The sequence below is a fragment of the Populus euphratica genome, unplaced genomic scaffold, assembly GCF_000495115.2.
Source record: "Populus euphratica unplaced genomic scaffold, PopEup_1.0 scaffold275.1, whole genome shotgun sequence".
NCBI classification, from domain to species: domain Eukaryota; kingdom Viridiplantae; phylum Streptophyta; class Magnoliopsida; order Malpighiales; family Salicaceae; genus Populus; species Populus euphratica.
Genome location: NW_011500157.1, coordinates 283,971 through 296,404, shown reverse-complemented (window position 1 = coordinate 296,404; position 12,434 = coordinate 283,971). Strand labels below are relative to the sequence as shown.

General features: G+C 32.5%; 1 protein-coding gene across 1 annotated transcript; it reads left to right on the top strand.

Annotated features, from left to right (window-relative positions):
- The first annotated feature begins 6,157 nt into the window (after positions 1–6,157).
- On the top strand, positions 6,158–12,292 carry LOC105111135 (125 kDa kinesin-related protein-like). Its single transcript, XM_011006405.1, has 21 exons — positions 6,158–6,428; positions 6,519–6,648; positions 7,032–7,190; positions 7,295–7,644; positions 7,727–7,865; positions 7,962–8,059; positions 8,144–8,300; positions 8,796–8,865; positions 8,961–9,037; positions 9,164–9,217; positions 9,320–9,400; positions 9,476–9,587; positions 9,662–9,748; positions 9,834–10,009; positions 10,268–10,429; positions 10,517–10,624; positions 11,071–11,229; positions 11,310–11,393; positions 11,462–11,667; positions 11,758–11,859; positions 12,115–12,292. Exons 1-21 carry the CDS (start codon positions 6,370–6,372, stop codon positions 12,275–12,277), a joined length of 2,733 nt encoding a protein of 910 aa, XP_011004707.1. The 5' UTR covers positions 6,158–6,369; the 3' UTR covers positions 12,278–12,292.
- The last annotated feature ends 142 nt before the right edge of the window (positions 12,293–12,434 follow it).

Here is a 12,434-nt window from a genome sequence, read left to right as displayed (position 1 = left end):
GTTCATAGGATGAAGATTAGAGGCTTTTGTCAAGCAAAGGTTTGAGATAAACTATAAGGAATTAATAATATTTATTTATTGCATGGAGATTAAGAAAGAGTATCTTGATAAAGTGAATTTAAAGGACTTAATTACAGTTCTAATAATGTTGGTTGACAACTTATGGTGATATGAAGGTAGGCTAATTGGACAAACCTATTAAGTTACAATCATAAGCTGAAAAGGTAATTCTTTAATATAAGAATACAAGAAAAAAACTAACGGTAGCTATCGTGATGTGCACAACATCAAATAGTGGAGCTGCCTCCTAAAATTAAAATAGGTTTTGAGTTTAATCTTAAAGTTATGATTTTTAGAGAGTCTACTTAACATGATGGTCACTGGAAAACCTAGTGGTTTGTAAGAGTCTAGGTAAGGAGACTAATTGTGCAAGAAGAAGACGCATCACCCCTAATGCACCTTGGTTATGGTAAGTAGCATTGTTAATTGATTGTTTTTCTAGGTGATGTTTTTATCCTTTGATTTATCTAAGGTTTAAGGTAAATCTCCTTTCATGAGGAAGTTTCAACTTTATTGGGTTAAATCCTAATCGATACAGGGCCTAAATTTTAGCATTGCACTTATTTTCTACTTTATATCTTTAATATCTAAGGGTATACTTTACAATGTAATTTAATGTAATTTTATACCCTTAAATAATAAAGTCTAAAACTAACTTCTAATGTTTATTGCTATTAATTCATTTAATTTAATAATACAAGTATGTATTACTAGGTAAAATTCATACGTAAATATTAATTAAATTAATTAATTTTTATGGGATTTTTAGTATTTTGGCCAAACTCTAGTGAATAATCATAAACCTGTTATGATACTTATTTTGTATTTTTAAAATATGATAAAAATGCAATTTTGTGTTTTTAAGAAAATATGAATGAAAAAAAACTTTATAATTTGACCATATGCGTTAATATATATATATATATATATATATATATATATATATAGATTTTCTCATCTCGAGATTCTAGATAAGGTGTTTTTAATAGTAGGTTCATGTCTGATAGTGTAAGTTTACAACCCGATATTAGATAAACTATTAGAAAAAAATATGCAAGGAACCGATAAATAACTTCAAAACGATTCCTGAATGTTTTCAGAATTTTTGAGATTTTTTAATGACTGTTTGGCTAGATACTAAAATAGGTATAAACTAAAACTAAGGAAAAGACAGTAAGGTGTGTTGTCAAACATGCCCTTAGCATAAAATCAGAGGCTTTAAAGATATCTTAAAGCCATGTTTGACAAACATGTTTAAAGACCTAAATAGGGCCTTATTTCCTTAACAAAAAATGGCAAAAAGTCAAACTAACCCTTAACTTTTGGGCTGGGCCTATAGGCTGGAGGCCCAAGTCTACGTGTACGGGTTGGGATCAAGCCCAACCTAATCTGATTTGTTGGGTCAATAGACGACCCAACAATATTATAGGGTTTGACCTAACCTAGCCATACTGGTTTGACTTAAATCCAACCCATACAACTTAGTTACTACCCTAGACTAGTTAGTATATGTGTAGAACGTGAATTATTACACGTTCTGCATGTTATTTTAACTATAAATTAACATGAAAAGAGAAGATGAGTTACCTTTATTTGGGGTGCTAGTCATTAGATGATAACTCGATCGTTGATAGTTGTGCTTAATGATGGAGGTTGACTTTGGTGCAAGTCTAGTTGGAGGCACCAGTGGCGGTAGAGAAATTGCACTGAATACGAAGAGGCATTCATGAAAGATGTAAAAGAGGCGAATGTTGCTTGCTTTCTTGGGAGAGTCTTCGTCACTGGCTGCTGGTGGCGGCTATAGTGTTGCTGCTGGTGGTGGTCTAAACATGGAGGAGCTCATGGCTACTCATGGTGGCTATTGGAGTGGAGTAGAAAGAAAGAAACCAACTAGAGGCTTTGGTTTTTGGGTTCTCTACTGTTACCAGAACTTATGTTTAATATAAAGGTGTTTAAGGTGGTGGCAATGATGTTTATTAAGGTAACCATACTGAAAAATACAGGAGAAAGTTGTTTTTTCCTTTTTTTTTTTCAAAGAAAGTTACTACAGGGAGGGTTTTTTGCTTCTGTTTTTTTTTCCTTTTAGCCCCCCTTTTTCATGACTATCACGAGGTTGGTATTTATAAAGGGTAAGGGACATCACATGGTGATAAATCATGACAGTTCATTCTTCTTAACCCTCATCAGCCATTGATGAGAAACCCTAATAACCTTTGTTGGAAAGGTTGGTTCTTTATATGTTTTTAAACTATCTTTGTAGACATATCAGAATAGGGTAAGGATTGAAGTAAGGTTGATAAGGTCCTCGTTCATAAAAAAAAATAGGAAGAGCAAACTTTTTATTATTGAAGTCAAACTGAAAAGGAAATATGGCATCCAAAATTCCCTTCCACATAGGTTGTTTTTGCTTGTTTTAGGAAGAAGACAATGAATAATTGCCAGAAAATGTGTAGTCTCATTTTTTTTCCCTTAGCGCTGACCAAAACGATATTGTTTTGGTCAAAACACAATGTTTCTTTTAATGAAACAACATTGTTTTGACACTTTTATACTAAATCATGTCATAGATCCCTTTTTTGATTTCAACCTTCAATTTTTAAGTTTAATCAATTAATTCCTTAATTAAATTATGATTTCAAGAATTAATTTAATTTTTTGCCTGTAAGATTTTAAAAGGACACTCTAATTTTAACATGTTTTTCAACTTAGTCTCTAATCTTAGATATTTTTAATTTCATCCTTAATTGATCTTCAAACTTTTAATTCCTTTATTTTCACTAGTATTTTCAAATGAATTGGATCTCTGAATTCTCATGCTTTTTGTAAAAAAATCATTGGTTTTTAATTTTTTCAATTTAGCCATTAATTTACCCTTAACTTTAAATTTTTCTTGCAATTTTATCCTTAATTTTAGCCAATTAAGCTTGGAAAAATTAAATATGTTCCTCTAAAATTCCAATATTCTCAATTAACCCAAATTAAGCTTCCAAACATAAATTTTCACCAATTTAGTCTCTAATAAAATTAATCTGACCTATTAAAAGTTCAATTAAGTTTGTGAATTTAATTAAAATTTTTAATTTGATCGTGACTAATTCTTAAACTTAATCAAACCTTTTAATTAGACCCATGATTAAATCAAATTAACCTATGAAAAGTCTAATTAAGTTTGTAGACTTAATTTCTATACTAATTCATATGATAATCATTTAATTTAACCTTGAAATTTTATTTTGTTTCAATCTTAGGTTTGTTAGGGGTACAATTAGGCTTCTAATTGTCTAAAATCTTAGTTTGGTTTCTCTATGTGCTTAAAACTCTTATGAGCTTGTTTTGATTTTTTTTTTTGGAAAGTTACCGTTCTTTCAATTTTCATTTATTTTTAAAAAGAAAAAGTTAATTTTTTTAGGAAACCTAAAATTAAGTTATTACAATAACAAAAATGGTGATTGTTTGACAAACTATTCATGATAGGAATGATGTCTGTTTAGTAACTTGTTACATGTAAAAATAGTGGTTGATTTGGATACCTATTATAGGTAGAAGTGGTGACTATTTTAGTATCATATTGAAGTAGGTATAAAAACTATTTTTGGATAGCTATTTGATGTGTCTAAATAATTATTTTAACAATGTATTGATGTCAGTATAAGGGTTGTTGTTAGATAATAACTTGGTGCATTTTGAAGTTTATTTCAATTGCGTGCTCGTGAGAAAAGAGAGGGGTTGTTATGACCATGTAAAAGGGTATATATATGGGCCAATTTGGGCATTGTATGTGAAAAAGATTTAAGAACTATTGTGATGGCCTAATGGGATAAGAATATATGCATCTATGTTTGCAAATTATAGGCGATATAGTTGTCAGTCAAAGAAAAGAAAAAGTGTATTGATGTATGTGAGATCAAATTACATAAAGTATTATTGTAAGATGAAGAATTAACGATGTGTTACCTTAGACCAAATTAAGTTAAACCAAATATTAACGGATCAATATAAATAATGGAAATTAATAAAGTATTAATTATACTTGTTTGGATTTGTAGGATGATATTGATACAGTGTTTGATTACTTAAGATTATATATGATAGAGAATACAAGGGGGAATTCACTTTCAATCTAACATATGATATAGAGTAAGGTGCATATGTAGAATAGGCTTATGCCATTAATAAAATCTTAGGGTGAGTTACAATGAATTAAGTTACCAAGATATATTCTTGAACGAGATGTAACTTTCAGTTGGAAAGATATAGTTTGAAGTTACCATGACGAGGTGATGATACTGTACTCAAGGTTAGTAGAGATTATGGTAAAGATGATAAGTCGATTATGTTTCTATTGAAAGAAATTATAGAGGTTTGTTTTATGAAGAACCATTTAGATGTTGTATATAGTATATCATAATTGTGTTGTGATAAATGTTTTATTTAAATTCATATGTTTTGTAGGTTGTTATCCTAGGATATCACCCGTTGAGACATGGTATCGATTTTCCAAGTTCGAGTATTAGTAGATTAACATAGTATATTTTATTTTAAATGGATGTGAATTATAATATGAAGAAATATTTGTGATGTAATGATCTTTTGATGAAAAGTTAAGCTTAAATTATTTAATGTACTTGATAAATTTTAATATGTGTATACTAGTATAACTTGATTGATTGATTGATCTAAGGTTTAATATTGAGAATGGGTTGTTACATTGTGAAAATTGAATTTTCATGAGTTGTTATGTAAGTTATTTAAGAGAAGAGAAGAATCGTTAATGAACCGGACATAAAAGATTTTGATGAAATTTTAAAAGCATAAGACAAATGAGTGATTATATGATTGGATTGCTAATGCATGATAAAAAAATAATTACCTTGTTTTATCAAAGATTAAGGCTTGTAGTATTATTATAATATTGAGAATTTATGTGGTGTTACATGGTTATTTTTGTTAATTGTAATTAGTTTTCGTTGTTGGTATAGTAAAAAAATGTAATGCAATATGAGTTTTCAAAATGTTTTATCTTGAATGAGATTTAAAATTTTAAAATTTATTTAATAGCTATTAAACTTGGCTTGAAAATTATTTTAAAATGTCATAATGTTTTGAACATTAAAGATTTGAAAATTATAAGCAAGAAATGGAAGGGTTCTATCAATTCTTCACTTGATCTTCATTCTTTTTGCCAAGCAAAACAAATATTAAGCTATTAACTTCTTATTTGTCATTTGTCTAATCTCTTTTTTATTTAGTATTACGGTGTATTATATTTTTTTGCTTAAAAATACATCAAAATAATTTTTTTAGATTTTTTATTTTTAACATCAATGCATTAAAATCATCAAAAAACATAAAAAAATTATCAATTTGATTTTTTTAAGTAAAACACATTTTTGAAACACATTTAAAAATAAAAATTTCACACTCTCACACGTGTAAAAACAAAAATATCACTCTTAAATACTTAAACACTCTTTTATATAATTATAATTCAAAAGGCTCTTCGAATGCATAACAAATACTAGAATCTCAATCTCTAAAGATGAATGCATAACAAATACTAGAATCTCAATCTCTAAAGACCAAAGCAAGAGTGTAATTTCTTTTAGGTGGATTGAAATCATAAATTGAATTCAGATTATGAAAATAAAAAATTATTTAATAATAAAATAAAAAAATACTTGACAACAAAATTAAAATAAAAATGTCATAAAATAAGAACATAAGACTCTAGTAGTAGGCTCATATCTTGTATGTAGGGTGCATTCATGATGCTTTTTATAATTGTTTTTTTGCTTGAAAATAAATTAAAATATTTTTTTATATATTTTATAATAGCATAGTAAAATAATCAAAAGTTATTAAAAAATATTATTTTAGTATTTTTTAAAACTAAACATAATTAAAAATACAAAAACAAAGTAATCTCACATCCATATAGGTTTGTCACCTTAGAAAAACATCTATCATATCCCAAAAAAATTGAAATACATTCCAAAAAAAGGAAGACACAGGGACAAAACTGTGAAAGTACGAAACCCGAACAGCTACCATATAAGGACAAGGGAGGCCGCGATGCATTTCAAACCGTTGGATTTCATTTTGATTTCGAAAGCGAGCGGGTCTCAAAATTCAAATCGCATCCCCATCTCCATCCCGCTCTCACTCCACATTTTCACACCAAGAAAAGACAGAGAGAAAGGAAGAGAAGAGAGATCGCCAGATCGATTAAGAGATTGATCTCTCGAGAGAAGACTGGATCTAGCACCAGAAGTACGCGCGATTCTCTCTCCTCCAGGAAGACAACCAAAAATGTCAGGTCGACACGACAAAGAGAAAGGCGTTAATGTGCAAGTTCTTCTTCGTTGCAGGTAACATTTTTATTTTGGTTTCTTATACTTATTTTATTTGTTATTTCTGCTAAAAAAGTTTATTATTTTTTTCTGGTTGCGATGTGTTAGGCCGTTTAGCGAGGACGAATTGAGGAGCAATGCTCCGCAAGTGGTAACTTGCAATGATTACCAGAGAGAAGTTGCGGTTTCGCAGAATATCGCTGGGAAACATATTGATAGGGTTTTCACTTTTGACAAGGTGAAGTTGGGATTAATTTTTTTTTGTTTAAATGTTTAATTTTATTTTTGAAGTTTGGAAAATAACTGTTAGTGGTTCCTACACCTCTTTTTGGTTTTGGTGCTTTTAGGGTTTGATTTTATAAGTGGGTCATTGCGGTTAAGGGATTTTAGTGACAGATTTTACTTCCTGGGTTTGTGATTGTGTTCTTTCTGCGCTGGTAGTTTTGAAGTTTAAATGGCTATGTGAATAATGCCTACATGTATGTTGAATTGTTATCTGCTGTGTTATTTATGTTGTTGCTGTGGTTTGCAGAATCTCTTTTTTCTGATATTGAATTTGTGGGCTGCTTTGATTTCCTTGTTTGTAGCAAGGTCTGATAATTCGTTTAATGCTGGATGTAGGTTTTTGGTCCTTCAGCACAGCAAAGAGATCTTTATGAACAAGCAGTAGTGCCAATTGTTCATGAAGTTCTAGAAGGGTTCAACTGTACCATTTTTGCTTATGGTCAAACAGGTACAGGTAAAACTTACACTATGGAAGGTGAATGCAAAAGATCAAAGGTATAGTATGGGACTATCTAATTTACATGTTGGTTTAATGTTTCAAATTTACTATTATGCAGTTGCCAGTTGATAATTTATTTATGTGATGTAAAATGTGACAGAGTGGGCCTAACGGAGAGCTGCCTCCAGAAGCAGGGGTCATACCTAGGGCGGTTAAACAAATTTTTGATACTCTTGAAAGTCAAAATGCAGAATACAGTGTGAAGGTCACATTCTTAGAACTATACAACGAGGAAATTACTGATTTGCTTGCTCCTGAGGAAATTTCTCGAGTTGCATTGGAGGAGAAGCAAAAGAAGCAGTTGCCTCTCATGGAGGATGGGAAAGGTGGGGTTCTTGTAAGAGGTCTAGAGGAGGAGATAGTAACAAGTGCGAGTGAGATATTCACTCTACTAGAAAGAGGATCTGCGAAGCGGCGAACTGCAGAAACTTTTCTGAACAAGCAATCAAGGTAACGGTTCCTTTTCTTTTCTTATGCTCAAAGGGTGATTATAATGTTCTTCTTGTATAAAGAATCCGTCTTCTTTTTACAGTCGGTCACATTCCCTCTTTTCTATTACAATACATATCAAGGAAGCAACACCTGAGGGTGAAGAACTAATCAAATGTGGCAAGCTGAATTTAGTGGATCTAGCTGGTTCAGAAAATATATCCCGGTCAGGTGCTAGAGAGGTATACAATTTTATTCTGATTTTTTTTTTTCTGGGATGCCTAGTTAAATTTAAATTTACAACCATCTGATGCTTCGTAATCCTTATTATTTAATAGGGGCGTGCAAGAGAAGCTGGTGAAATCAACAAAAGTCTACTTACTTTGGGGAGAGTCATTAATGCTCTCGTGGAGCATCTTGGGCATATCCCTTACAGGTTTTTCCTGCTACCCCAGTTATTATGTTATATCCTACGTTGATTTTTCCTATGACTTCTATTTACATTCTTGAATTGCTCCAGGGATAGCAAGCTTACTAGGCTACTTCGTGATTCACTTGGAGGAAGAACCAAAACATGCATTATAGCAACTGTATCACCAGCTGTTCATTGCCTGGAGGAGACCTTGAGTACACTGGATTATGCACACAGGGCTAAGAATATAAAAAATAAACCGGAGGTTAGTTGTACTGTTTAGTGTTTTAGTTATTTTAAAAATATTTCTTTAATTGCTCTCAAGTTTTATATAGAAGTAAATGCGCACATGAGCATTGGCCATGCACGCAAGAGGACCAGAAAATTGATATAGTTGATAGAATTTGGGCAGGAGACTGTCTTTGTGAAGTTCAATAGTTTTTATGTTCCGTTATTGACAAATGTAATTCCTGAATGAAATATTCTGTTATGCAAGCTAGTGTATTTTACTGCATACCTATATGTTTGAGTTGGTTCTGCACCCTGGGATTTTTTCAACTTCAAATTTTAATGTGAAGAATGATGCTAAAATGTCAAAAGACATACATTTATGTATAGCTTAGAAGTGCACCTTTCCTATTTGTATTTTCAACCTGCAGGTGCTTATTGGAGCCCTTTATATTATTGAACATTTGAATGTAGCTCTATTAGGTCGTAGTTTTTTCAGTCGGTTCATCTTTTATGGCATGACTGTTTGCAGGTCAACCAAAAGATGATGAAATCAACTCTTATCAAGGACCTTTATGGAGAGATTGAAAGACTTAAGGCAGGTGAGGTGCTGCCAGGGGTGATAAAGGGAACATTCCATTGTAATTTATGTTGCCTTAGTTAGTCAAGTTGAAATAACAGTTGCCATCTTGTCCAGAGGTTTATGCTGCCCGTGAGAAAAATGGTGTTTATATTCCGAAGGAGCGGTATTATCAAGAGGAAAGTGAAAGAAAGGTATTACTTGCCCATTTTACATTAGCTTTGTTGCTGTAATTATATTTATGCCTTCATTTGGCCATTGGATATTTCACTTGTACTAAATCAATTTTTTTGCTCTCGTCATGTCTTTATCATGATCAGGCAATGGCAGATCAGATAGAACAAATGGGAGTTCTGATAGAAACCCACCAGAAGGTTAGTGTGTGGCATTTTGTTCTCTACACAAGGTGTGAATTTATAATTTTTTTGGTTTGAAACTGAAATTTACAAGAATAATCTATGTCATGCTACAAACAGCAATCTGAGGATTGGCGGGACAAATATGATGCCATGGTTCATCAATGTTCTGATTTAAGCAGCAAACTTAGCGCTACTGAGGTGAGTTGGGTTGATTTGTTGTTTAGCGTGTTCTTATGTTTGAATGGAGTTTTATGAACTGTTAAAAATGTGCAGAAAAACTTCAATCAAACTATCAAATTGCTCACAAGTACTGAAGAAGAATTGAAGAAGTGTCGATATAGTTTGAAAGAGAGGGATTTTATCATATCTGAGCAGAGAAAAGCAGGCATGATTAACTATTATTCTTACATTTTATTGATTTTTTAATGTATTAATATTGCTCTTGAATTTTCAAAACAGAGAATGCTCTGGCTAATCAAGCTTGTGTTTTACGGTCTGACTTGGAGAAAGCACTTCAGGATAATGCGTCTTTGTTTCAAAAGATTGGTATGTTGTCTTTGATGTGGTTTGAAAGATTCAACTTTATGGCCATGCAATTGACAGTTGTGACTATCTACGAGATGCTGTGCAGGTAGAGAAGATAAGCTGAGTTCTGATAACAGATCAGTGGTTAACAATTTTAAAACAGAGCTCTCCCAACAGATCGTTTCTCTTTGTAACATGGTAGCTACATCAATTTCTCGGCAGAATGAACATCTTCAGTGTGTTCAGGACCTTGGTAATTCTTTCTTGGACAGGCATCGTAAGGTATGAAGAGTTGGTTACAGTTTTCCAGTATTGTTTTTCTTACTGATTTTGCTATCTGAATTATTGTTGCGTTGTTGTTATAGTACTTCAGATTTGGATGCTAAGTTGATATTTTTTTTTTTTGGTTTTTCTTAATAATCTTACCATCTACGCTTGTCATCTTGTTTTAGTCAATTGATTAGATTTGGATGTTAAGTTGATATCTTTTTTGGGTTTTTCTTAATAATCTTACCATCCACGCTTGTCATCTTGTTTTAGTCAATTGAGGAATTGAAGAAAAAACTGTCATCTTCGAGGGCTGTGTATATTTCTCACATTGAGGCAGTGCAAAATGTGGTCCGTTTGCACAAGGCCAGCGCTATTGCTGGCTTAGAGGAAATTTCTTTGTTAGCTTCTTCCAGTGCAGAGTCTATTAAAGATGTAGGTTGCAATTGTTTGAATATTTTGTTTTATCATTTTTTCTTCCATCAACATTTATGTATTTGTTTGATTTTCTTTTCAATTCAGTATCTAGCATCGGAGGCTGGACAGGTTTGTTTCATATTCGATGAGCTTCAGAATACTCTATCAACTCACCAGGGGGAATTAGCTCTTTTTGCTAGGGAAATGCGTCAGGTTTGATCCTTTATCTTACCTTGTGTTTATTGTAATTTTTATTTTGGTTTGGGCAGCCAGTCCTAATTTCATTGATACCTAGTGCGTGTAGTTTTTTAGTTCTTATCCCTAAACACTTAATTTATTCGTAACTTGGTCTTTCAACTTCCTTCATTATAAGTTTTGAAAGTAGTTTTTTAGTTCTTATCCCTGAACACTTAATTTATCCGTAACTTGGTCTTTCAACTTCCTTCATTATAAGTTTTGAAAGTAGTTTTTTAGTTCTTATCCCTGAACACTTAATTTATCCGTAACTTGGTCTTTCAACTTCCTTCATTATAAGTTTTGAAAACCTGCTTACTGGTGTCCAAATGTGTACTTGTTTTTACCTATCCTAGTTGGATCTTTCAATATAACTTTTTCTGTTTCTTATTTCTTGTTACTTTGCTTTCATTTGGGTTGAACAGCGATTCCATGTCAGTTGTGAGCAAAGAAAGGAGGTTTCTGAATACATGAATGGATTTCTTGATAAGATTTTGGAGCAATGCAAAAATCTGGAAAATCATGCTGTGCAAGCTGATGCAGTGCAAATGAAAAATATTGATGATTTTCAGAAGGCTTATGAGGTGCGACATGGTAAAGTAACTAAAGATGCGAGTGAAAATGTTGTCTTCTGCCTTGCCAACTGAAAGCTTGATCTGTGCAGGAGCAATCAAAATCAGATGCGGAGAAGCTTGTTGCTGATATCAACCATCTTGTTTCCAGCCACCTTCAGCATCAAAAAGAGCTGGTATTTTCTCTCTCATCCTTAATTTCATGCTAGATGTATTGTTCAGATGCTGATGGTTAAGTTAATAGGTGGATGCAAGGCTCGCTGATCTCAGAGAAACTGCCACTGGAAACAAAGCAGTACTGGATGGACATGTTTCTTCGATGGAGTATGTTTCAACAGATGCAAAACGAAAATGGCAGGAATTTTCCATGCAGACAGAGAATGATGCTAAGGATATTGCAGATTATTCAGCTACCAAACATTGTAGAATGGAGTCACTCTTACAGCAATGGTATGTATGGTCTTCTGCTTGTAGTTGGAATCAATATCTTTGATTCTTTGGTTGGAATTGATAAAGTCTGTTCCCTTTTCTTTGCTTTAGTGTAAGCACTGCTGGATCAGCTTTCAAGCACTGGGAGAAGACACTTGACTCTGTGAATGAGATGGGAAACAATCATGTTTCAAAATTGGTATCCCTTACGAGGTAGAAATGCCATAATCTCTCGACATCTTCCATGTTTAGTTATTCTTGACACATTCACTGTCTCATAGAACCTACATGTGCATCTTTATAAGGATTGTGGTTTTGGCTCTGGTCATAGAATGCATGGGCCAATATATGATTGCAGCTTTGCTCTTGTTGTTCTGTTGTTGCATCTAATTTTCGTAGTTGTGTCATTAAGTCAATTCCTCATCCTGTCTAAATTCATCCCTTTTCCCTTTCAATGCCTTGGTGAAGAAATGCATCTGACAGCATAGAGCAGCATGATGCGGAGGTTGGTTCTGCACGGGTTACAGCTGAGCAAGATGTGGCAAAGAATACCGAAGATGTCCTCAAGCACATTGACAGTAAGTTGTATATCTTTCCTTTTCTTCTTTTTTTTTTTTTTCCTGGAGGATAATAATCCTAACCTTTCACATGGTTAAGATTTCATTGAAATATTGTATGATAGGTAGTTAAATTGATTAAAATATACACTCTTGTGGCAATTCTATGGAGAGTCTTGCAGTGATTCTGAATGCGTTATTTTTGTATTTTTTTTTGACGACGACTCTTCA

Coding starts and splice junctions, on each gene's coding strand:
- LOC105111135 (XM_011006405.1), top strand. CDS start 6,370: ATGTCAGGTCGACACGACAAAGAGAAAGGCGTTAATGTGCAAGTTCTT. Junction 7,191..7,294: donor GTGAATGCAAAAGATCAAAG/GTATAGTATGGG, acceptor AAAATGTGACAG/AGTGGGCCTAACGGAGAGCT. Junction 10,010..10,267: donor TCTTGGACAGGCATCGTAAG/GTATGAAGAGTT, acceptor ATCTTGTTTTAG/TCAATTGAGGAATTGAAGAA.